Source organism: Dipodomys spectabilis, unplaced genomic scaffold (genome assembly GCF_019054845.1).
Source record: "Dipodomys spectabilis isolate Male_0828 unplaced genomic scaffold, ASM1905484v1 ptg000054l, whole genome shotgun sequence".
Classification (NCBI taxonomy): Eukaryota; Metazoa; Chordata; class Mammalia; order Rodentia; family Heteromyidae; genus Dipodomys; species Dipodomys spectabilis.
Window position 1 is genome coordinate 41196728 of NW_024870731.1, and position 25310 is coordinate 41222037.

The window sequence follows — 25310 nt, forward strand, 5'->3', positions numbered from 1 at the left end:
CTGAGTACAGGCGTGGGCAAAGGTGCCGGGCTCGCGGATGTTCTAGGTGTCAAGGACTCTGGGCCACTGCATCCTGTTCTACCCATTCTACAATGGGGTATGAGCAGGGGCGAGCAGGGTATGCCAGGAGAGGAGGGCGGCAGCCTAACGAGGAGCCCGCCGGCGCCCTCTGCCGGCACTGAGGACCGGTCTGGGCAACCGCGGCCCAACCTCCGCTTCGCGAGTTCCGAGCGCAGGCGATAGCCCCGCCCCGGCTTCCTTCCGACCAATGAGCGAGCTTTTTCAGGTGTAGGGCCCTGCCTCCAAGCCTCTTGACCAGCAGGCGAGCTCCATCTTGCCAGGAGTCCCGCCCCCTCCAGCTTCCAGCAATGGGCGCTCTCGGTGCGGCCCAGGCCCCGCCCACCCCGCGCCGCGGGCCGCGTTCAGCGGGGCGGGCGCCAAGGTGGCGGCCTGAGCGGGTTCCGCGCGGGGAGAGGCCGGTTCGGCCGCCGGAGGAGGGCAGGCGGCGAGCTGCCCGCCGGGCGGGCCTGGTCCGGGCCGCGGCGGCCGAGACGCCAGGGCGGGGCGGGCGCTGTCGGGCGGCGGCGGCCGGTTCCCGCGGGCCCCTCGGCCCGGGGCGGGCCGCCGCGGGGAGCAGCCCTGTCCTGGCGCCGGGCCTCGGGGCGGCGCGCGGGCCCGGCCGCCATGCGTGGGGCGTAGCGCGCCGGGCGAGCGCCGCACGTCGGCGAGGGCTTGGCGCCGCCCGGCGCGTCCGCGCGCGCCGCCGTCCCGGAAGTCGCGCGGCCCCGGAAGTGGCGCCGGGCGACCCCGGGAGCACGCCGTGCCTCTGCCGCGAGCGCCCGGGGCCGGCGGCGAGCCTCAGACCCTCGGGACCGGTCCGAGGCGCTAGGGCGTCTCCGGAAGGCTGGGAAGTGTGATGGGCGGTGGAAGGCAGCGGGAGAGGTCAGTGCGGCCCGTCCCGGTGCTGGGGCTCCGGGGCGCCCCCGGGGTGGCGGCTCGGCGCGGGGGCGGCCGGGCGGCGGGCGGGGACCCAGGCCCCCTGTGCCTCGCTTTCAGGTGCCCATGGCGTCGGAGCGGCGCCAGGTCCAGGAGCACCGGAGCAGCTCTTCGGAAGGGTGTCCCCGCAAGCGCCGCTGCCTCCGGGAGCCCGGTGATGTGGCCCCCTCCCGCCGGCCGGCCCGCAGCTCCGCGCCGCGCTCGCGCTCCCGGGGGGCCGGCAGCCCCGAGCGCCTGACAGCCGCGCCCGCCGGCGATGCGGCCGGCGCGCCCCGCCGGCCCTGGAGCTCCGCGCGCCGCCGAAGTTCCTCGTCCTCCGGCTCCTCCCAGTCCTCGGGCCCGAGTGTGGGCGGGGCCGCCTCCCCGGGCGGCCTGAGTCGGAGCCCCCGCGGGTTCCCGTCGGCCTGGGGAGCCCCGCTGCCCGCCAGCCCCTCGCTAGAAGAAATGGCTTCCCGCGAGGAGGAACCCTGCAGCCTTAAGGTGAGTGCCTGGTCCCCTGCCTGCCTGGCAGGTCAGCCGGCCCAGCCTCCTGTCCCTGGCTACCGAGCTGGGAATTTCGAAGCGAGGACACCAAAAACAAACAAAACAAACAACTAAATGAGGTCTCCCCTGAGACTTTCTCCTGAAATCCTAGCCACTCAGGAAGTTGAGATCTTAGGATCGAGGTTCGAAGCCAGTCCCAGTAGGGAAAGCTTGGGAGACTCTGATCTACAGTTAGCCACCAAAAAGCCGGAAATGGAGCGGTGGCTCAGGTGATGGAGCTGGATCCAGCCTTGAGTGGAAAAAGCTTACGGGACAGCGCCCAGGCCCTGAGTTCAAGCCCTAGCACAAGCGCACGCGCGCTCACACACGCACACAGATCTTCGAGGATCCCTGGTGTTGTTCCTTGTTGTGCCAAATAGCTTGTGAGGCAGTCATTAAACTTTTAGAAACTACTTGAAAAGCCTTAAAATACAAGTGTGCACCCACCACAGGAACTAATGCAAATGGGCTGAGATTGTAGGTTTTATCTGCTCCCTAGGTAGCTGTAAATGTGCCACAGGGCTGGAGAAGATCTGGGGTATGCAGAACAGGATGGAATGCCCAGGACAGAGGACATGGGTATTTTAGTCAGTTTAAGGAACAGGGTCCTTGTTCTTTGAATTTTTCTGAACTACTCCGAACTTCACCGCCAGGGAATTTTGTCTTGAAGTTTTGTTTTGGTGCTTTGGTGGCTTTTTTTTTTTTTTTTTTGGTGCCTGTTCTGGGGCTTGAACAGATGCTGCCTCTGAGCTTTTGTGCTCAGGCTAGTGCTCTAACACTTGAACCGCACTCCACTTCTGGCTTTTTGGTGGTTAATTGGAGATAATAGTGGCTTTTTGCTGGTTAATTGGAGATAATAGTCTAATGAACTTTCCTGCCCCTGCTGGCTTTGAACCTAGATCCTCAGATCTCAGCTTCCTGAGTAGCTAGTATTACAGGCCCATTTTGTTTTTTAGGTTAACCCTAAGCTTGATTCCAATTTAGGTTTCAAAGTAGACTTACAGCTGATCATGGCGCTGATGTATGTATGTATGTATGTATGTTTTGATAAGTCAGGGGGCTTGAACTCTGGTCAGGGTGCTGTCCCTGAGCTCTTCAGCTCAAGGCTAGCACTCTACCACTTGAGCCACAGCACCATTTCTAGTTTTCCGGTGACTGACTTTGAACCATGATCCTCAGATCTCAGCCTCCTGAGTAGCTAGGATTACAGGTGTGAGCCACTGGCGCCCAGCTGATTTATTGAATTAAAACGAATTAACTAATTTATTGCTTTGAAACCCTTTAGTAAAACACTTAAAGATAATAAGAATAAAGTAGGCTTAGTGGAAACACTAAGAGGTATTCTTAAGTCCTTGAGGCAGGTTGAGTGCTTCACACAGTAGGTCCATTTTTTCCACTGGTTCAGTCAGGCCTGGAATAGGAATTTATTGAGTACTTGGTTTGTGCCAGGCAGCGTTGCAGTGTGTAGGATTCTCCAGCAACCCAGGATGACTGCCCTCCTAGGTTTTGGAGCTCCAGGTCTAAAGTGAGGAGTCTTTTCTGCATGTGGAGGAGTACAGAGTAGGCCTCGGGGTGAGCTGGGCTGTCTTCTAGACAAAGTGGATTTTAATGAAGTAATAAAGATGGCCCAAAGGAGCACAGGTTTGTCTAAAGGGTTCTTATATGGGGCTGAGGAATGGAACAGTCATTGATTGGCTAGCTGTCCTGGGGAGCATTTACTCCTAGGGCCCCTGTCACACTCCCCTACACACACACAGAGCCAGTGAAACCCAAAGTTGTGTGCACGTTAAGCACATGCTCTACCACTGAGCAACATTTCCAGCTTATAACCCAGGTTTTTTCAGTGTGTGTCTTACAACCTCGGTTCTTGAGGGTGCATGGGTTTTTTTTTAATGATAAATAATGGGGAGTTGAAAACCTGTCTGTATCATAAGAATTCTGAATATAATTCAGACATAAATCAGGTGAGTATGGGTATGTGTTGACACAACTCAATCTTGTCATTACTTTATCCATGTGGACTTGTCAGGTTCTCTATGGAGAAGAGGCCCATGGGAAAAGGTACTTCTGTTAGGTGAGAAGTCTATGTGAGGATGCAGATATTTCCAGTCCGATTATTCATCACCAGCACTGCTAAGGGTTCCTCCCTAAGGATGTGTTTGTTTAAAACCAAGGCTCTTGGGCTGGGAAGGTGGCTCAGTGGTAGAGCACTTGCCTTGTATGCATGAGGCCCTGGGTACAATTCCTCAGCAACACATAAGCAAAAAGAAAAAAGCCGGAAGTGGCACTGTGGCTCAAGTGGTAGAGCCTACCCTTGAGCTGAAGAGCTGAGGGACAGCGCCCAGGCCCAGAGCTCAGGCCCCACGACCGGACCCAAAATAAATAAAACCAAGGCTCTTGCCTGGCACTGGTGGCCCTTGCCTGTAATCCTAGCCATGCAGGAGGCTGAGATCTGAGGATCATGTTCAAAGCCAGCCTGGGCTGGGCAGTCCGAGAAACTCTTATCTTCAATAAACCACTCGAAAACCGGAAGTGGTGCTGTGGCTCCAGCGGTAGAGCGCTTGCCTTGAGCCAAAAGAACGCAGGGATAGCGCACAAGCCCAGAGTTCAAGCCCTAAGACCGACAAAAACAAAACAAAAAACAAGGCTCTTGGTGACTTAACCCCTCTTACCTTTCCCTCAGCTCTCATTCTCCATCCCTGAAGTGTGGGTTCCAAGTCCCATGAGCAAGCACAGCTGCGACGCCCTAACTAAACTACAGTCCCAAGTCCTCCAGGACCTCCCAGGTCTCCTTGTGGGCCACCGTCCTGACGCCTCTAGCCACCTGCCTCCTGGGTCAGCACTGGAGACGTGGACAGGGACCACTTCACTGTGTCCAGTCTTGAGCACAGGGCTCCCCAGGAGCTCAGTTCCAGGACAGACAGTTCACAGGGGAGGGTGTTGGCCTTTCATTTTATTTTTCACTTCTGGGGATAGAATCCAGGTTTGGTAGTGCTGTGCTCTGGAGCTACCCCTGCAGCCTCTGGGCATTTTATTTATTTTTGTTGTTGACTTTTTTGTGTGTATGTATATGGTACTGGTGATTGAACTCAGGGTCTGGAGCTTGCTTGTTCAATTTGCTTGCTGCTGGGCTGATGATCTACCACTTGAGCCACATCTCCAGCCTAGCTTTTTGCCGGACTTTTTTTTTTTTGTCAGTCTTGGGGCTTGAACTCTGGGCTTGGGTGCTATCCCTATGCTCTTCAGCTCAAGGCGCGTTCTCTATCGTTTGAGCCACAGTGCCACTTCCAGTTTTCTAATGGTTTATTGGAGATAAGAGTCTCATGGACTTTCTCTGCCCAGGCTGGCTTTGAACCGTGATCCTCAGATCTCAGCCTCCTGAGTAGCTAGGATTACAGGCATGAGCCACTGGCCCCCGGCTTTGCTGGATAAAAATTGGAGATGGAGTCTCAGTGGATTTCTCTGCCTTCACTGGCTTTGAATTGTAATCCTTGAGATTTTAGCCTCCTAAGAAGGTTCTTGAGCCACTGGTTCCCAGCTTGCTATATAGTTTTGAAACACTAGAGATTCCTGCTTCCCTCCCTCACCTTGCCTGTACTACCTCCAGGACACTTGATGGAAAGGTTTTCTCAATGTCTAATGGTAGCTGATGATCTTAGTTTGGTCTTTATTTGCTTGTTTATTTAGAGATTTGTGGTTGATACATTGCGTTCCGTATACATATTGCGCTCAGTGTGACATTGAGGCACACATATATTACACATAATAAGATCAGGGATATTGGCATAATTTTGCCTTAAATTCCAATCACTTCCTTGTGTTGTGAAACAGTTACTGCCATCCAGTCTCTGTTGAATGTCCTGGGTGCTTGGATGTGTGTAGAAGAGTGGAGATGAAGCCCAGAAATTTGGGATTTATTCTGCAAGCAAATGCAGGGCTATGAAGGGTTTGAGCTGAGGTGTGACTTCGTGGAGTCTGCTTCTCAGCGATCCTGTTGGCACCGGGAGGAAGGGTGGGGAGGGGTGTTCAGGCTGGGCATGAAGGTAGGATGGAACTGTACCTGCCCTCGCTCCTCCCTCCTGCCTTGGGAAGCTCAGTCACCCATGGTAATGTGTTTGTCCCTTTGGAAGCCAGGTGGTTGGCGCTTCTCATTAAGGTCTGCCTGATCCCTGCACGTACAGGTTTTGTTTTTCTTCCTCCTCTATTTCTTTTTGGACAGGGTCGTCTTTTCCCTTGCTCTCTTCCAGCTTTTCCCTCCCACCCCCACCCACAGTTGCGTGTGTCCATTGAGCACCACGGCTGCTTCTGCTCACCCCTTGCCCCTCCATGTCTGTGCCTCCCCTTACACTCCCAAAGACACACAAACACAGCAAAAATGAAAAAACCTCATTTTCGTTTCCTGGAGTTCATTTTGATAAGTGTTTATCAAATGTGGAGATGTCCTCAGTGACCTTCTTCTTAGCTTTTTTTTTCTGTTTCTTTTTTTTTTTTTCTGGTCCGGTCGTAGAGCCTGGGCGCTTCTACCCTCAGCTCTTCAGCTCAAGGCTAGCGCTCTACCACTTGAGCCACAGCGCCACTTCCGGTTTTTTCTTTTTTGCTTATGTGGTGCTGAGGAATCGAACCCAGGGCCTCAGGCATGCAAGGCAAGCGCTCTACCACTGAGCCACCTTCCCAGCCCTCTTTCTCAGTTTCTTATGTTTCTTACTCTTCCACCTTGGTTTCTAGGCTGTAGAGAACTTGAGTTTGAATCGTGGGCTGCCAATTCAAAGCCATGTGGTAGTCTCTCTCAGTAAATAGTTACTGAATGACTGAGCAATGCATTAAAAATCTTAGACTCTGGTTTGACTTGGACAAAACAAAACAACACACAGCCAGAATCTGCACGTGGGTTCTCACTCCCAAACAGCAGCAGTTGGATGGAGGTGGCGAGCAGAAGTGTGGTGGGTGGAGCCACTCCAGCCTGTGTCAGTCATACCTGGCCTTTGAGGCAGGGGTGGAGGGGCAGCCAGAGAAAGGAAGGGGCTTCCATGGATGAGTAGGAGTCCAGCAGACATAAAGAGGGACTGAGTTGAGTGAGTAACAGTGTCTAAGAGGGTATGTGTGCTAGAGGTGGCAAGCAGTCAGGTACTCGTTCATGTTAAATTCCCCTCATGACTCAGAGTTCGACTTTCATGGTCAAGCCTCTGTCTTAGCAAGCACTAGGCCCTGAGTTCAAAGTTTTTCTCAGAAGTAAAATAACTGAGTGCCGGTGGCACTGTAACCCTTGTTACTTAGGTAGCTGAGATCTGAGGACAATAGTTTGGGCAAGAAAGTTTATGAGAGCCTTTATTTATTTGTCAGTGCATGGAGCTTGAACTCTGGGCCAGGGTGCTGTCCCTGAGCTGTCCCTGAGATTAGTGCTCTGCCACTTCTGAGCCACAGCTCCACTTCCACCTTTCTGTGATTAATTGGAGATAAGAGTCTCATGGACTTTCCTGCTTGGGCTGGCAGAATCAAACCATGATCCTCAGATCTCAGCCTCCTGATCTAGGATTACAGACATAAGCCTGGCTTGTGAGACTCTTATCTACAATTAACCTCCAAAAAGCCAGAGTACAACTGTGGCTAGAGCACAAGCCTTAAGTATAAAAGTTCAGGAGCAGCACCCAGACTCCTGAGTTCAGGCTTCAGGACTGGCAAGTGCAGGTCCTAGCTGAGGAAGGTAGAAGTTGCTCTGCCTTTGGAAAGGCTCTGGGAGGCTGGTGATGCTAGCTAGGCTTGCGGTAGATGTGAGGTTACCACAAGTTTAATGTTGCAGACACAGTTTAGCTTTTTTTTCCTGTGAGTGCAGAGGAGAAAAAGTGTGTCTCTAAGAAGAATGGGGGAGCAGCAGGGAGGGTAGGTAGAGTATCTCTAGTTCTTGGATAGCAAGATTATGGGGTAGAGTTTTCAGAAAGATTTTTGTTTGTTTGTTTGTTTGGTCTGGCTTTTTGGTCAGTCCTGGGTCTTGAACCTCAGGGACTGGGCCCTGTCTCTGAGCTTTTTTGCTCAAGGCTACTGCTCTACGGCTTTGAACCACAGAACCACTTCTGGGTTTTTTGTGGTTCATTGGAGATAAGAGTCTCACGGACTTTGCTGCCCAGGCTGGCTTTGAACTGTGATCCTCAGGTCTCAGCCTCTTGAGTAGTTAGGGTTATAGGCGTGAGCTACTAGCAACTAGCTCAGGAAGTTTTAAGGAAGCTTGGAGTAGAATGGGAAGAATCCCCTGAGATCTGGTCGGTTGGGCTCTGTAAAAAGAGATAGTAGGGCTTTGAACTTGGACCTTACCCCCTTCCTTGGCTTTCTTGCTTGTGGCTGGTACCTTACCACTTGAGGTGGTACTGGAGGCGGTAAGTCACACTCCAGTTCAGCATTTTTGCTGGTTATTGGAGATAGGAGTCTCACAGATTTTTTTTTTTTTTTCCTGCTGGGGCTGGCTTCAGACTAGAGTTTTCAAAATTGAGTCTCCTGGATTACAGACACAAGCCACCAGTGCTGGCGCACAGACACTTTTCCTTGTACTTGTGGGACTGCTTTGTCGTTTGCCAGGTGTTCCTGTGTGAACTGCTCTGAATATAACCTTTTCAAAATCTTTTATTTTCCTTCCAGATTGATTCCAAAGATAGTTCTCGTAACTCCATGAACTCTGAGTGTGCAGCTGAAGCTGAGAGTCAGAATGATAGTGTGGAGGACCCAGACAAGGTCCAGAAAAGAAGGAGGGACAGGCTTCGAGACCAGGGCTCCACAATGATCTACCTGAAGGCCATCCAGGGCATCCTGGGCAAGTCAATGCCCAAGAGGAAGGGAGAGGCTACCACCACTAGGGTGAAGCCAAGCTCTGGAGAGCATCCCAGCAGAGAAAGACCAGCCAGGAGCGTGGAAGGACCGGCCAGAGGCCTGGAAGGACCAGCCAAGAGCCTAAAAGGACCATCCAGGAACCTGGAAGGACCAGCCAGAAGTGGGGATGGACTGGCCAGGAACCTGGAAAGATCAGCGAAGAGCCTAAAAGGACCATCCAGGAACCTGGAAGGACTGGCCAGAAATGAGGATGGACTGGCCAGAAATGGTGATGGACCGGCCAGAAATGGTGATGGACTGGCCAGCAGAGGGGAAGGACCGGCCAGAAGCCTGGAAGGACTGGTCAGGAACATTGAAGGACCGGCCAGGAGTGTCCCAGTCACTGCTCCTTCCAAAGAAGAGTCCTCTCCAGAGGTCAGGTCAGGAGAGGCGCGTGTGCTTGACAGCAGCGACTTTCCTGACAGTAGAGTGGTTGTAGACCCTGGGGAGCAACCGGCTGAGGAGCTGCTTGGTGACCAGACAACAATCATTGACAAACCCCTGGCACCTCTAGAATTTCGTGATGACTCTGACTCTCACGTAGATACCCAAAAGGTAAGCAAAGCACATGCCAAGCATTTGAGTTTTTGCTACTTTTGACTAAATGTATTTGCATTTGATCATTCTAGTTTGATCTTAGATGATGTTAATTTTTTTTTTTATTTTGTCTATCACGGGATTTGAACTCTGTGCCTGGGGACTGTTAATGAGCTCTTTAGCTCAGTACTCTGTCACTTTGATCCACAGTGCCCAGCCCCAGCATATTTTTTTTTGTTTCGTTTTTATTTTTTGGTTGGTTGTGGGGCTTGAACTCTGGGCTTGGGCGCTGTCCCTGTGCTCTTCAGCTCAAGGAGAGCGCTCTACTGCTTGAGCCATAGTGCCATTTCCGGTTTTCTAGTGGTTTTTATTTTATTTATTTATTTATTTTTTTGGGTCCGGTGGTGGGGCCTGAACTCTGGGCCTGGGCGCTGTCCCTCAGCTCTTCAGCTCAAGGCTAGCGCTCTACCAGTTAAGCCACAGCACCACTTCTGGCTTTTTTCTTTTTGCTTATGTGGTGCTGAGGAATTGAACCCAGAGCCTCAGGCATGCAAGGCAAGCGCTCTACCACTGAGCCACCTTCCCAGCCCTCTAGTGGTTTTTATTGGAGATGAGTCTCTTGTACTTCCTGTCCAGGCTGGCTTTGAATCGTGATGCTCAGATCTCAGCCTCCTGAGTAGCTAGGATTACAGGCGTGAGCCACTGGTGCCCAACTCTAGCATATGTTTTAACTGTACTGATTGTACTGTTTTAAGGAGTGATGAAAAAATAAAAACAACCAAGAAACAAAACCAAACCAGGCACTGGAGGCTCATGTCCATAATCCTAGCTACTCAGGAAGCTGCCTGAGTCAGCAAAGTCCCTGAGAGTCTTATTATTTTCAATTAACCACCAAAAAACCCCTGGAAATGGAGCTGTGGCTATAGTGGTAGAACACTAGCATTGAGTAAAAAGAAGCTCAGGGACAGTTCCCGGGCTCTGAGTTCAAGCCCTAGTACCAGCACCAAAAGAAAAGGAAAAAAAAAAAGAAAACCAAAAATGGTGATCCTTAAAAGGTTTGTTAAAAGTGACACCCAACACTTTGAATGTGGGTCATATCCCTGGGGAGTGATTGTTAAATCTTGTATAATCTTTTTTTTTTTTTGCCAGTCTAAGGTCTTGAACTCAGGGCCTGGGCACTGTCCCTGAGCTTCTTTTGTCTAGGCTAGCACTCTACCATTTGGGCCACAGCACTGTTTCTGGCTTTTTCTGTGTATGTGGTACTGAGGAATCGAACCCTGGACTTCCTACATCCTAGGCAAGCACTCTACCACCGAGCCACATTCCCAGCCCCAGGCTTGTATACTCTTTTACCACCTCATTCTCTTTGTTGTTTTTTTTTTGGTCCAGTTGTGGGGCCTGAACTCTGGGCCTGGGCGCTGTCCCTCAGCTCTTCAGCTCAAGGCGAGCGCTCTACCACTTGAGCTACAGCGTCACTTCCGGTTTTCTGGCGGTTTATTGGAGATAGGAGTCTCATGGTCTCTCCTGCCCGGGCTGGCTTTGAACTGCGATCCTCAGATCTCAGCCTCCTGAGTAGCTAGGATTACAGGCGTGAGCCACCAGCGCCCGGCAACAGATGCACATTTTGTGTTGAATATTAAGGAGGCGATCAATTTATTTGTAATGTTTTGTTCTGATTTTTTTTTCTTGGTCCTGGGGGCCTGGATGCAGTCCCTGAGCTGCTTTTTTTCTTTTTTTTTTGCTCAAGTCTCCACCATTGAGCCACAGCACCACTTCCAGCTTTTTTTGTGATTAATTGGAGATAAGAGTCTCACAAACTTTCCTGCCTAAGCTGGCTTTGAACCACGATCCTCAGCTCTCAGCCTCCTGAGTAGCTAGGATGACAGGTGTGAGCCACCAGCTTGTTGTGAATATTATGGGAAGTGAATTTTTTATAGAAATATTAGAAGAACTTTGTAAGGGTGCTTATTTAAGCTCCTTGGCGCTGGTGATGTGGATGTATTCATTCATAAGAGTCACTGACATTAAATTTGATACCGCATTTAATGTGTTTCTCAGACCTTATCTGGAGAATTACACAGACCCTGGCCCCTCACAGGGCCTACTGCTTGATGGCATCTTTGGGCATCAGGGTGTGGAAAATCTTAAAATGCTTCCCAGCTGCTGATGCTGTGTTTGGGAGCTACTGCACCATTTATGAGTAAGCTCAACAGATATCTGTGTTCATGAACACTTAGTGTTGCCAGTCCTGTTCTTGTCTTGATCGAGTTTAGGTTTTTTTGGTAGGTAGGTCTGTTTGGTTGCAATTGCAAGGTTTTGGCTTGTGTTTTGTTTTTGGTTTTGTGGCTCAGGAATTCAGCAGAGTGTGAATTAGCAGGAATTCGGTGGGGTCTTTCCTGTTCAGATATTTGCTGGCCCTGCCCCGTGGGACCACTCTAGCCGGGTGGTCTGACCTTTTTTTACAAGGTGCAGGAAGCTCTCAAGCTTTGCCTGCAAGCCTCAAAGAGAGCACCTGTCACTTTTGCTTTCTGTCAGTAATAATTGGCTCACTGGTGACCCCACTCTCAGTGGATAATAATGTCAAGTCAGTGGGTGCCTGCTTCATAACTGCCAGAGCAATCACAGTTTTCCATCTTGAACACATTGGAAGTGTTGGGCCTGTTTACTCTCAGCCCAAGTTTAGAGAACAGCTCTCTCAAGAGGTCCTTAAGATGGGAGGCAGAGTGATAGTGTCTCCTTCACAGTGCCTTGTGACACCAGGGTCACAGGTTTGTCCTTGGCACCTTATGTGACCTGTCACCTCTGGAGCCTGGCTCCCTTCTGGAAAGCATAAGGTGGCAATGAGCAGACGCCATTGTAAACCCTAGGCTGGCCAGGAGAACCAGCTTTCCTGCTGCTAATGCCTCGGAACTGCAGACTGAGCGGGTTACAACAAAGAGTTTGTCTCATGATTCTGGTCCAAGGGCATGGGGTTGCATCAGATGATGGCCTTTTTGCTGGCAGAATCCTGAGGTAGGCTAGGCCCAGCGTGGTGGCGGGTAGCTCATGGATGTTGTGTGTCTGCTGTCTAGTCCCGGTCCGTCTTATAAAGCGGTGTTGAGTCAGGAGGGTTCTACTCTGATGCGTCATCTGATCCTAATCCCCTCCCACTGGTCCGTCTCCAAACCCCCCACATTCAGGTGAAATTGCAGCATGCGTTCTGGAGCGGCAGACTGTGCTGGTCCTGGGGTTTTGAACTCAGTTTTGCACTCGTTTGATTTTTCTTGCTTGGCTAAGCAATACCTTCAGCCCCAGAAAATCTTGCAGATTTTTCTGCCCAACTAAGCTTCAAACTGGGGTCCTCCAGGCCTCAGCCTCGGGAGCAGCTGTGGCTGTATAGGCGTGGGCCACGGGAGCCCAGCTCGTTTTCACACGGAAGCTAAGCTGCTGCTCTTTCTTTCTGTTCCCCTGCAGCAGGAAGACAGGGAGGTGGTGCTTGAGCATCCGTCTTCAGGAAGTGACTGGTCCGATGTGGATGAGCTGACCACCGTGAGATTCTCTCAGGAGGAACCCCCTTCGGCCAGATGCTCCTCAGCAGTTCCGGAACCTTCTTCCTTCCCCACGGACTACGTTATGTACCCTCCTCATCTGTACAGTAGCCCCTGGTGTGACTACGCCAGCTACTGGACCAGTGGCCCCAAGACGCCTGGGACTGCTGGCTACCCTTCCGTGGGCAGCGGCGGCCACGACGTGACACAGGCTGACAAGAGCCACGGGAGCGTGGGGCGTGCTGCTTCCCCAGGGAGCTCCCCGAGCGCCACCAGAGCCCCGCAGGACACCCACGAGGGCCACTCCCAGAACGCCCGTGGGCTTCGCTTCTCCAGAAGCTCGGAGGAAGGGGAGGTGAAGGAGAGAAGGACATTCCGCGAGGAGACGCCCCCTCGGCCCTGTGGGGGACGACTCCCGTCTACTTCAGCTCCAAGGAGCCACCGGGAGCCGAGTCTGGAGGAGGGCTTCATTGACACCCACTGCCACCTGGACATGCTCTACTCCAAGCTGTCCTTCAGAGGGACCTTCACGAAGTTCCGGAAGACGTACAGCAGCTCCTTCCCCCGGGAGTTTCAGGGCTGCATCTCTGACTTCTGCGACCCTCGGACGCTGACGGACGGCTTGTGGGAGGAGCTCCTGAAAGAGGACCTGGTGTGGGGGGCCTTTGGCTGCCACCCTCATTTCGCGCGGTACTACAGTGAGAATCAAGAGAGAAACATTTTGCAAGCCTTAAGGCACCCCAAGGCGGTGGCTTTTGGGGAAATGGGCCTGGATTACTCCTACAAATGTACCACGCCTGTCCCAGAGCAGCACAAGGTAACCAGATCTCTCTTGTTCCTGTAGTCGCTGAAACCTCTGTGTAAGAGCTACTCGACTTTTGGAACTGAAGAATTTAGAATTTGTTTCCTTGCTCTTGTCTTAATCCTCCTGACATCAGTCATTACATACTTTTCTTATGTCTTGGAGACAAGGTTTCACTATGGTAGCTGAGAGCTGGCCTTGAACTCACAGCAGCCTTACCCTCTCCAGTGTTGGGATTACAGGCACGCACCACCATGCCACGTCCAGCTTACAAGCTATTCCTTACTTTTTAGTGTGTTTTGTTTTGTCTTGTACATGTTTGGAAAAGCATTCTAGCGACACCCAGTCTGCAGCGTTCTTACAGAAGATGGAAGAGAGGTGTTTGGAGGTTTCTTATGGTGGTTTCAGTTTCAAGACATTTGTTTTATGGCCTTTGGATGAAACAAGCTTGGTTTTTGTTTTGGTTTTTGTTTTTTGTCAGTTGTGGGGCTTGACTCTGGGCCTGAGCGCTGCCCCTCAGTTCAAGGCGAGTGCTCTACCACTTGAGCTACGGCGTCACTTCCAGTTTTCAGGTCGTTTGTTTCATATGAGTCTCATGGACTTTCCTGCCCAGGCTGGCTTTGAACTGTGATCCTCAGATATCAGCCTCCTGAGCAGCTAGGATTGCAGGTGTGAGCAAGCCACTGGCACCCAGCTGGGATGTTTTTAAAGTTTAACATGCTTGTTGCAGAATATTTGGAATATGAAGAAGATAATTCTCTGCTGGGCATTGGTGGCTCACATATGTAATCCTGGCTACTCAGGAGGCTAAGGTCTGAGGATCAGGTTCCATTATTGGTCTAAGCAAGAAAGAAACGTCCATGAGACTTAACTCACCCTTGAGCAAAAAAGCTCGAGACAGTTCCAGGCCTCAAGCTCCATGACCACCACCACCACCACCAAAAGCAAATTCTCATCGCAAGCAAACACTGTTACTATCTTACCATTCTTTGCTCCTGGCATTTTTTGAGCATAGCGTTTAGTCAGGGTAGAGTTCTTTTAGCATCTCCTTGATGTTCCTGACTGGGAAGGAGCAGGGGAATCACCTCATGCTGCCCTGATCCCCGGGTGCTGTCTGGTAGAGGGTGCATGCAGCCTTCCTGCAGAGGAAGGAGGCCTGCAGGGTCAGGGGCTGGGCCAGCATGTTCTTGGCTTTGAGCATGGCGTCCACCTGTGCAGAATTTGGCTGACCAGCCTTCCCTTTGTCACTATCTCACATCTGGCCTGAAGTCTTAATGTATTAGTCTGATGTGAATAATAACTAAATATGGAAAATAGAGTTTTAGGAAAGTGAGGTGAATAGCTAATACTTTGTTTTTCCATTTGGTTTCTGTGCCATAGGACAGGTGTGAAATGGGAAGAGGAAGAGTTCTGGCAAATACTCAGAGGAGTAGTTAGTCTATGTGCTGTGCAGCTGGTGTTCACTGAATGCGTGATTACTTTTGTCCTTTATTAGCTTTTGAGGGCTGGACTGGAGAAGTGACTCAGGTGGTAGAGTTGCTTGTGTAGCAAATGTGAAGTTTGTCTAGATTAGACAGACAGACAGACAAATAGATAATGACAGATGTGGCCATCTCAGGTCTGCCGAGAAGCATGGGTCACACTGCACCACAAGCTGTGTTTGAGGTTACAGCCCAGCGTGTCATTAGTATTCTGGTATCTTTTGGTTTGGTAAGGTGCAACTCAAGATTAGAAAGTGGGAAGAAGGAAATACTGAAAAGAAGAAATATATTGTTGGCTGAGGGAGTGCAGAACACTGGACTGCATGTAAAGTGGTCCCATGACTGCATTTCTGTAAACACTGAAGATGCTAAGCTGGACAAAGGAAGTGGCTAAAGTGTCCAGAGCTTCTGGCCAGTCTTTCCTTCCATCATTCTGAATGTTTTTTTTCTTGTGAAGAGAAGAGCCCAAGGAAGGACTTGTGCCTAACCAAGCTCATGCGGTTAGATCTAGCTCATAAATGAGTGAGGGCTGGCACTGGTGGCTCACACCTGTAATCCTAGCTGCTCCGAAGGCTGAGTTCTGAGGATCTTAGTTCGTAGCTACTAGCCTAGGCAGGAAAGTCTGTTGAGACTCTTTTATCTGGAAGTGGTTCTGTAGCTTAAAGAGATAGAGCACTAGCCTTGAGCAAAGGAGCTCAGGGACATTGCCCAGGCCTGGAGTTCAAGCCCCATGACATACAAAAGAGAGATTTGGGGATTTGGGGTATACCTGCTCATGGTAGAACCAGCGCTTAACATATGCAAGGCCATGAGTTGCACACTGCCAACAATATCAGAATCCCAGAATCCCTTGGTTCAAAAGCCGAGAAGAATGAAGGATCCTCTACCACCAGGTTAGCTGAACTGATGCTGTATCTGCCTCTTATTTGTCTTTGATTGCAATTAGTTACTGAGGCAATAAGTATGCAGGAAATATCTAGGGTGTCCCCAGGAGAGACAGACTGCGCCTGGAATCTCTGAAAGTACTGGATCAGCTGGGAACCATAGGGTTTAAGACAGTAATTATGCTGGGTGATTAGCGTCCTGGTGCGTCCTCACTTCCTGGAGCAATTGCTCCAGTCCAGCCATAGTTGTACATGCTAATGAATTCTTTGTATCAGCAATTTGGGGTGTATTTTAAAGCCATTATGTATTTACTATTTAGTGTCCCCATGAAAAGCGTCAAGGGACAGTTGTGGCTTGTGTCAGCCTGTCACAGGATTAAGGAGATGGTCACCCACCCACCTCCCTCTGGGACAGAGCCCAGGGTCTTGGGTCTGCAGGGGGCAAGCATGCCATCTCTTGAGTGGCCCCTCAGCTCTGTGTGTGCTTAAAATTAAAGTTAGACGCTAGTAGCCCACGCCTGTAATCCTAGCTACTCAAGATTCTGAGATCTGAGGATGGTGGTTCAAAGCCAGCCAGGCAGGAAAGTCTGTGAGACTCTTACCTTGAGTTAGCTACCAAAAGCCAGAAGGAGAGTTATGGACTCAGGTGGTAGAGCTCTAGCCTTCAGCAAAAAAGCTCAGGGACAGCACCCAGGCCTTGAGTTCAAGCTTCTAGGATTAGCACATACAAAAAATACTTTCGAATGTTTGTTTTTACTTGTAAAAAATTTCCTGTTTTAACAACTGTATGTACTTTGAAAAATACGAACTTTTTTTCTTGGTTGTAGTGCTTGAACTTGGGGTCTGGGTGATTGATGTCCCTGAGCTCATTTAGCTCAAGGGTAGCACTCTAACCATTTTGAGCTACAGTATCGCTTCCTGTTTTCTAGTGATTAATTAGAGATAAGAGTCTCACAGACTTTACTGCCTGGGCTGGCTTTGAACCATGATCCTCAGATCTCAGTCTCCTGAGTAGCTAGGATTACAGATAATGAGTCACTGTGCTTGGTTCCCCCCCTCCCCCCCAGTTGTGGGGCCTGAACTCTGGGCCTGGGCGCTGTCCCTCAGCTCTTCAGCTCAAAGCTAGCGCTTGAGCCACAGTGCTACTTCCGCCTTTTTCTCCTTATGTGGTGCTAAGGAATTGAAACCAGGGCCTTGTGCATGCAAGGCAAGCACTCTACCACTGAGCCACCTTCCCAGCCCAAAGAATAACTGTTTAAAAGACAATAATTAATTAAAAGATAAGCATTGGGCCAGATGCTGGTGGCTCATGCTGTAATCCTAGCTACTCTTAAGAATCACAGTTTGAAGCTGGCGTGAACAGGGAAGTCTGGGAGACTTTTTTTTTTTAATGTCTTTTGTCGCTGCTTCCAGCCTTTTCTGTTGATGTATTGAGGAGTCAAACTCAGGGCTTGATGCATGCTAGGCCAGCACTCTACCACTGAGCCACATTCTCAGCCCCTGTGAGACTCATCTCCAATTAATCACAGAAAAAGCTAGATCTATTGCTGTAGCTCAAGTGGTTGAGTACTAGCCTTGAATAAAAGGAGCTTAGTGGGGCTGGGAAGGTGGCTCAGTGGTAGAGCACTTGCCTTGCATGGCTGAGGCCCTGGGTTCGATTCCTTAGCACCACATAAGCAAAAAGAAAAAAGCTGGAAGTGGCACTGTGGCTCAAGTGGTAGAGCGCTAGCCTTGAGCTGAAGAGCTGAGGGACAGCGCCCAGGCCCAGAGTTCAGGCCCCACGACCGGACCCCCCCCCCCCCCCCCCAAAAAAAGGAGCTTAGTGACAGCACCCAGGCCCTAAGTTCAAGGCCCATGACTGGCAAAAAATAAAAAGATAGCTTGGGGGCTGTCCATCTCCTGCTCCTGTGGGCAGTGAGCTCGTGTGGTCAGTTGAGTCCCTGTGGGATGGTGATGGTTTGTATGGGCAGCTAAGCATTGGTGGCTATACTAGGAGGCATCTAGCTTGTCTAACAATAGAGAGCCTACCTGGTGTTTGTTTGGTGGTACTAGAGATTGAACCCAGGGCTTTGGAACAAAGTAGGCAAACTCTACCACTTGAGCCATGCACCCAGGCTCCCACCTGTTAGCATTCAATAATTTATGTCTATGTTTAGTTTCCTTGTGTTGAAAATAGGTTAAAGCAAAAGATGCATCAGAATTGGTATAGTAAGCCTCCCCTTATTTGGGGATTTATTACACGTAGTTTTAACCAGACATGGGCGGGCTGCGGGGTGAGGAGGGGAATTTTGGCATTTCTGTGTGCATTACTCAGTTTAGTTGAGGTAGCAGAGTTCCATCAGGCCTGTGTTACTGATGTGGTTAAGTTGTTGTATAGTCTGCTGAATATTTTCCTGCTCTTAATTTTGTGAAGAGAAACAAATGGTATCCGAAAACAAGTTAAAAGTTAACAGTCTTTTTTTTTTTTTTTTTGGGTCCGGTCGTGGGGCTTGAACTCTAGGCCTGGGCGCTGTCCCTCAGCTCTTCAACTCAAGGCTAGCACTCTACCACTCAAGCCACAGTGCCACTTCCGGTTTTTTTCTTTTTGCTTATGTGGTGCTGAGGAATCGAACCCAGGGCCTCCGGCTTGCAAGGCAAGCACTCTACCACTGAGCCACCTTCCCAGCCCTTAACAGTCTTAGTTGAAATGGAAATTGGAGTTTTGCTGAAAGGTGGCATGTCTTCAGTGTTAGGTAAAAATGAATCAAATACCACGTCAAGCTCTGCCTGGAGCCCTGTGCTCAGGCGCTCTTGTGTATTGGCTAGTACCCCAATTGGAGAACAAGTAGCACGTGCCTAAGTGGCTGTCACTGCACTCTGATTACCAAAACACATCTTATCTGATGCGTCATATTCCACAATTGAGGAAATCTGCTATTAAGAAATGTGGGTTTCAGATGATACAATTTGTTCATAATAGACGTTGTTCTTTATTCTTTTCTTTCTTTTTTTTTTTTTTTTTTTGGTTGGTTGTGGGTCTTGAACATGGCCTGAGCTCTTCAGCTCAAGGCTAGCACTCTACCACTTGAGCCACAGTACCACTTCCAGTTTTCTGGTAGTTGATTGGAGATAAAGAGTTTCATGGGGGCTGGGAAGGTGGCTCAGTGGTAGAGCGCTTGCCTTGCATGCCTGAGGCCCTGGGTTCGATTCCTCAGCACCACATAAGCAAAAAGAAAAAAGCCGGAAGTGACGCTATGGCTCAAGTGTTAGAGTGCTACCTTGAGCTGAAGAGCTGAGGGACAGTGCCCAGGCCCAGAGTTCAGGCCCCACGACCGGACCCCAAAAAAAAGGAAGAAAAGAGTTTCACAGCCTTTCTTGCCTGGGCTAGCTTTGAACCTTGATCCTCTGATACCAGCCTCCTGAGTAGCTAGGATTACAGGTGTGAGCCACCGATGCCTGGCACGTTGTTCTTTATTCTAAACCTGGCAAGAACAGGGTTAGCCCTACTTCTTTTATATCATTACAAATACAGTAATATGTGTGTTTAATAATGAAGATGTCGCTGGGTGCCAGTGGCTAATGCCTATAACCCTAGCTACTCAGGAGGCTTGAGATCTAAGGGTTGAGGTTTGAAGCCAGCCAAGGAAAGTTAAATCTGTGAAACTCTTATCTCCAATTAACCACCAGAAAACTGGAAGTGAAGCTGTGGCTCAGAGTGGTAGAGCACTAACTTTGAGTAAAAGAGCTCAGGGGCATAGCCCAAGCCCTGAGTTTATGTCCCACGACCAACAACAACAACAAAATAATAACGAAAATGTTAAAAGGGGCCAGAGGACAAAGAATGAGGAAACTATAGCAGTTTACCTATCTTCTGCAAGCCAGCCTTATGCTACAGGGTGTGTGTGTCTGTGTCTGTGTCTGTCTGTCTGTCTCTGTCTATGTATGTATGTATCTGTGTGCAGCTCTCGGCTAGGAAGAGGCTAGAGGTCGATTTCCTCTAGAGTAGAGGCTGGGACATTGAGCCCAAGAACATTAACTTGGTACTTTATGTTCTTGATCCCTGTGGCAAATCTCCACACCAGCAGTGGTTCCTGTGTGGCTTCCCGTCTGGCCCCCAGCTGCGCTCACTGGCTGACAGGCTGACACAGCGCCTCGTAAGGCCTGTGGCCAGAGTGACCCGCGCCCAGCACGCTGACCGCAGTCATTCCAACATAGTTGTTTAAACTGAACTGGAGGCAACGGAGAGTCCCACTCAGCTGGGGGTTCCAGAGGTGGATTTCTGAAATGCCAGTCATCAATTGCAACTGTCACTTTGTCTTCCCCCCAGGTGTTTGAGAGACAGCTGCAGCTGGCTGTGTCTCTGAAGAAACCCCTGGTCATCCATTGCCGAGAAGCTGATGAAGATCTGCTGGACATCATGAAAAAATTTGTGCCCTCTGACTACAAAATCCATAGGTTAGGAGGCTGCATCTTCAGGGGAAATGGTGTTAAGCTGTCAGCAGCAAGTGGGAAAACAATAGGAAGAATTCAGTTCTAAGGAGAACATTATCTTTGTTTACCAAGTGATGACTTCAGGCCTGGCACAGTGGCTCAGTGTAATCCTAGATGGTCAGGACTGGTGACCTGAAGGCTTGCGTATAAGGTCAGCCCAAGTGAAAAGTTAGGCTCCATCTCACCTTATCCCAGGTGTGGTAGTACATGCCTGTCATTCTAGCTATGAGGGAAGCATGAGTAGAAGTACTGTAGTCCAGGTTGGCCTAGACAAAAATACAAGACCCTGTTTCCAACATAACTAAAGCAAAAAGGGCTTGGTGGTGTGGCTCAAGTAGAACGGTGTCTGCCTAACGAGTGCAAGGCCCGGAATCCAGTACGCATTGTGGTGTGGCAGGGGGGAGGGGAAACGGGACCAAAAAACCAAAAACCTAGTAAGTTCCTACGCTCTGTGGTTACACAAGAGCAGGCGGCTTTCCTCCCGGCACGAGGCGCTGCTGCCAGCCCGAGGCTTCAGCACTGAGCACAGGCCTTGCAGAGCCCTTCCTTCCTCTTAAATTTGAGAGCTCTCTTTTCCCAGTAAGTGTGAAAGTCTGGGACGTGTCTGACCTGAATGGCATCTTGGGGTAACCCTCTCGAGCTCCCAGTGCATTGGCCTGGCGGTTCCATGTGTGGCAGAGGCCTATGGTGTCGATGTGGAGGATGGCAGGGACTTTGGAGCTTGGCGTGGCTAGAAAGGCCTCCGGGGACTTGTGGGCTTGGTCCTTAAAGAAGCTAGGAGAGGGCCGGGAAGGTGGCTCAGTGGTAGAGCGCTTGCCTGGCATGCACGAAGCCCTGGGTTCCATGCCTCAGCACCACATAAGCAGAAAAAGCCAGAAGTGGCGTTGTGGCTCAAGTGGTAGAGCGCTAGCCTTGAGCTGAAGAGCTGAGGGACAGCGCCCAGGCCCAGAGTTCAGGCCCCACGACCGACAAGGAAAAAAAAAAAAAGCTAGGAGAGCTACTGAAAAGAAACAGCCAGAACCCAAACCAGGTCATGGCAGAGGAGGGAGGAGGAGGCTCCCGGCCATCATGCTGCTCCCTTCTGGGAGCCGAGGTGCGTGGCGGCACGCAGGCTGCAGGCGGCGGGTGGTGGCTCTGCTGGACTGGCCAGTGGGTTGCTCACGCTTTCACCGGGCCGGCACTTGGTTGGCCAGGTCTGGTAAGGTGGCACACGGTGCTGGTGTGGCTGAAGGACTTGAGTTCCCAGGTGGTACAGTACGCATGGCCCAGCAAGTAGATGGCCCACCACTGCGGTTCCCCGCCTGTGCGCCTAGCTCCTCAGGAGGCTGGCTGAGATCCAGAGGATCTTGGTTCGAAGCCAGACTGGGCAGAAGAGTCCACAAGACTCTCATCTGCAAGGTAGCCAGCAAAATGCTGAGCCGGAGGCGAGGCATGGTCGAGCGCCAATTAAGAGCGAGCAAAGTTTGAGGCCCTGAGTTCAAACCCAAGTACTGAGCGGGGAAAGTGCACGTACAGTCCTTTTCCCGATTCTTCCTTCCTTCCTTCCTTCTTTCCCTCCCCTCCTTCCTTCCTTCATTCTTTCCTTTCTTTTTCTTTGTGTTTTGAGACAGAGTTGCGCTGTATAGCCAAGCTGGCTTCAAGGTCACCAGTCCTGTGTGCCACCACGACCGGCTTTTCCCAGTATTTCATTTGTTCCTTTTTTCCCAGTGTGTTTGCCTGTGTAGGCATAAATTCTCCATGTTGTGGTTGTGACCTTGGGGCCCTGTCTTTAACTCTGCTTTCCTGTCGTGCGCCTCCCTGTGCTGTTTGCGTGTTCTTTATAGTGGTGGTGGTGTCCAGTGCTGTGCGGTTTTGGGGGGCTGGGAGCCCCGCTCTCCGTGCGCCACCTTGGGCCTGTCTGTGCTTGCTGTGGAGGACTTCGCTCGGAGGCAGGCTTTCCCGGCTGGGGTGCTCTTGGGGGGTAGGGCTGCGGAGGGCCGGGGCACGCGCTGACCTGCGCTCTCCCGTAGGCACTGCTTCACCGGCAGCTACCCGGTCATCGAGCCGCTGCTGAAGCACTTCCCTAACATGTCCGTGGGCTTCACGGCCGTCCTCACCTACGCCTCTGCCTGGGAGGCCCGCGACGCTGTGAAGCGCATCCCGCTGGAGAGGATCATTGTGGAGACGGATGCCCCCTACTTCCTGCCCCGCCAGGTATGGCGTCTCCAGGCCTAGCGGGGCACCCAGGATCTACTGGCGGGTAGGCGGGCGGGCACCCAGGCAAGCTTGGCAGGGCCCGAGCCCAGTGACTCCCAGGGCCCGCTGTGGGCTGTGTAGATGTGTCCGTGTTCTGCACCACTAAGCCCGGGGGCTGAGAAGCTGAAGGGTAACCACTCTCTTCCAGGCAGTGCAAAGCCCTACCCTGTAGAGGGTAGTCCATGGAAGCGTGGGACCCTGCTCACCCAGAGCCCCATGACTAGGACTCTTCCTGCACCCGCAGGTAAAGGGGTCTCTACAGGGTAGCCCCAAAGAGGTCCTTGCTGGGGAAGGGACGGGGGCCTTCTGTGTTGGAGCTGGGTGTGCAAGGAGGTACAGCGGAGGTCTTCGTGCTTGCTGTCTTCCAGGTTCCCAGAAGCCTTTGCCAGTATGCCCACCCAGGCCTGGCCTTGCACACGGTCCGGGAGATCGCCAGGGTGAAGGAGAAGCCGCTGTCGCGCACGCTGGCCATCCTGCGGGAGAACACCAGCCGCCTGTACAGTCTCTGAGCAGGCGTCCCAGCACGAGGCATGGAGGCGCCGGGCGCACAAGCAGGCCTGCGCACGCCACAGCCACGACGCACGCCTGGGGCGGTGAGGCCGGTTCTGTGTCTGGCGAACCTGGCTCAGCACCTTCTCTTCTCTTCCAAACCCTCCAGGGCGACCAGCAGCTGACAGCGCGGGCTGGGTCGGAGGGCAAGGATGCATCGGGAGCCTGTCAGGACAGAGCCACAGGAGCCTCGCGCCAGGCTTCAGCGTTGCGCTGGTGGGTGGGTGTGCTAGCGTGGCCGTGGGAGGGGACACAGCTCCTGAAAAGCACCAGGTTTAGCCTGCTGGGCACAGCAGTCCATCCAGGGCACCTGCCAACAAGGGTGCAGTGGAAGGGGATGCCGAGTTGGCCAGACTGAACCCCTGCTCCAGCTGTGTGAGCGAGCGGTGTGAATAAAGTCCCCTCTGCTGTGATGAGCATGCGTGACACGTCTGCCTCGGTTCTCATGGGCACTCCTGGAGGGGACGCTGCAGGGAAGTCTGTCCCCCCAGCCCTGGCACGCTTCCCCAATGTCCCTGCTGCTCGCTGTAGGCCAGCGGCAGAAGCCAGCACTGCCGGACGGGCGGGGTCAGCTGCTGGGCTTGTTGGCTTCCTGCTGTCAGTGTGCAGGCGCACGGGGCACTGGTGGTTCAGCGAGAGACAGGCTGTGTTCTGAGGAAGAGGCTTTCTTGTGGACCAAGTTCCCGGAGGAGGCAGCCCTGCTCACCGAGGCCCGCACTGTCTCAAACACTAGACAGAGCCCCCCGTTCATCCGGTGTCACCATCCCCGTGTGACCCTCCCAGGGTGGTGCCCGCCACGGCCCACAGGGTTGCTTAGCCATACTGGTTCCCATGCAGAGATGAAGGCTGTTTCCTAGCCCCCTCGCTGTGCCCAGGGTGTTGGCGCGCCCCTCTCCGTGCGAGGCCCAGTGCTGTGTTGGTGTACTGCCCCCTGCAGGCCTGTGGCGGCGAGGCAGTGCGGGCACTGAAAGGAACAGCACTGGTCAGGGTAGGGTGGGGCGGCCAGCTACTGGCCATCTGTGTGTGACGGCCTGCTGGTTCCAGTGCTGTATGTTCCAGGGGCAGATGCTTTGATGTTCTAAAATACCGTGCCCCCGATCGATTGTTCATCGTGTCTGCCCCATCTCCCGTGGGGCAGCTGGCATGGTGCCTCAGTGATGGCAGACTCGGGGCACTGCCGAGGGTGCGGTGCGCTTTATTGCCACCCAGATAGTCCGGAGTGTAGCCCCGTGAGGCCTGCCCACCCGCTGGTGAGGCCCGCGGCGCAGGCTGGCCATAGCAGGGGTTGGTGACATGCACAGCGTCCCCTCTGCTCTGCTCCCTCGGGTATAGACCTGCAGTGTGCGCCATCAGGAGGGGCAGCGCCCTGGGCTGGCTTTGGGTGGCTGGCCCGGCTGGCCTCGCTGTTTCTGAGGAACTTGTGGTCTGGGCTTCCTTGCTGGCTGCATCTGTCCATGGTCTCTGAGTGGCCCTGACCGGGCTGGTTGTCTTTAGCGAGGGATCTAGGGCTCCTGTGTCATCAGTGTCAGTCGTCATCAAGTGCTAATGCTGAGGGGATTTTTCTGGAGGGGAGGGAATCCTGGCTTGGCTTTGGGGCCCTGTGAAGTTTCCAGAAAGTAATGTCCAGCCTGGCTGTACAGAGGGCACCCTCTGGGTTTTTCCTAAGTGAGCTGTTGTGTGTGTGTGTGTGGTGGCAGGCCTGGCCTTGCCCTCAGGGCCTGGACGCTGTCCTTGAGCTTTTGTGCTTAAGGCCAGCCCTCTCCTGCATGCCATGGCACTACTTCGGGCTTTTTTAGTAGCTGGTTGGAGACAGTCTCCTGGGCTTTCCTGCCTGAGCTGGATTCGAACTGTGACCCTCAGATGTCAGCCTCCTGACGTCAGGCGTGAGCCCCTGGCACCAGCCTGAGCACGCTTTTGTCCACACTAGAAGTGGAGTGCTCATCTTGGGATCTCCCTGCACCGAGCACAGGGCCCTCTCATCATGGCTGCTTACCACGGGCCAGCAGTGAGTCGAGGCCCGTCTCGGGGGCCCCTGCAGGTGGGGAGATGTTTGGGACATAGAGGTCATCCGCCGAGGGCCCGGATGGTAGCCACCTTGTCCACACAGGGCCCCAGCTTTGCCTGGCTTTGCTAGAAGGGGGCAGGTGGGGTGGCGGGGGAGGGGGGCAAGCTCAAGTCCCCTGGTTGCCCCGCCGGGCTGTGCTCGGGAGGCCCGCTGCTCCGAGGAGCCTGCACACCTGGCCTGCTGCGTCTCTCCCATGACCATAGCCAGGATTGTTTTCTCCCCCACTTTTTAAACTGGCTTTTAAGTAAAATGTGAACATTTCCTCTTGGTGAAATAAACTCCCACTTTGAAGCTTTGGCTTCCAGTCTGAACATTTATTTGTAAGCTAGCAAAGGGCACTGGGTGGGCGCGTGGCGTGGCGTGGCATGGCGGTGGCCGTCCACACCT

The 25310-nt window shown here is 52.3% G+C and overlaps 1 protein-coding gene across 3 annotated transcripts; it reads left to right on the forward strand.

Annotated features, from left to right (window-relative positions):
• Positions 1-785: 785 nt before the first annotated feature.
• Tatdn2 (TatD DNase domain containing 2) lies at positions 786-25214 on the forward strand. Of its 3 annotated transcripts, none has more exons than XR_006147452.1 (8): positions 786-942; positions 1057-1476; positions 8146-8928; positions 12364-13254; positions 19911-20038; positions 22084-22267; positions 22458-22553; positions 22678-22768. XR_006147452.1 is itself a non-coding variant. In XM_042679970.1 (8 exons), the coding sequence occupies exons 2-8, from the start codon at positions 1063-1065 to the stop codon at positions 22816-22818; spliced, it is 2478 nt and encodes an 825-aa protein (XP_042535904.1). In that variant the 5' UTR covers positions 786-942; positions 1057-1062; the 3' UTR covers positions 22819-25214. The 3 variants fall into 3 exon arrangements, 2 of the variants coding, with proteins under 2 accessions (XP_042535904.1, XP_042535903.1); XM_042679970.1 differs by lacking the exon at positions 22458-22553 and having other exon boundaries at positions 8146-8408; positions 8472-8928; positions 22678-25214; XM_042679969.1 differs by lacking the exon at positions 22458-22553 and having other exon boundaries at positions 787-942; positions 22678-25214.
• The last annotated feature ends 96 nt before the right edge of the window (positions 25215-25310 follow it).

Excerpts from the sequence above, each read along its gene's own strand:
- Tatdn2 (XM_042679969.1), top strand. The coding sequence starts at position 1,063 with ATGGCGTCGGAGCGGCGCCAGGTCCAGGAGCACCGGAGCAGCTCTTCG. Across the intron at positions 8,929-12,363 it reads CTCACGTAGATACCCAAAAG|CAGGAAGACAGGGAGGTGGT; the intron begins GTAAGCAAAGCA and ends GTTCCCCTGCAG. Across the intron at positions 22,268-22,677 it reads CCTACTTCCTGCCCCGCCAG|GTTCCCAGAAGCCTTTGCCA; the intron begins GTATGGCGTCTC and ends GCTGTCTTCCAG.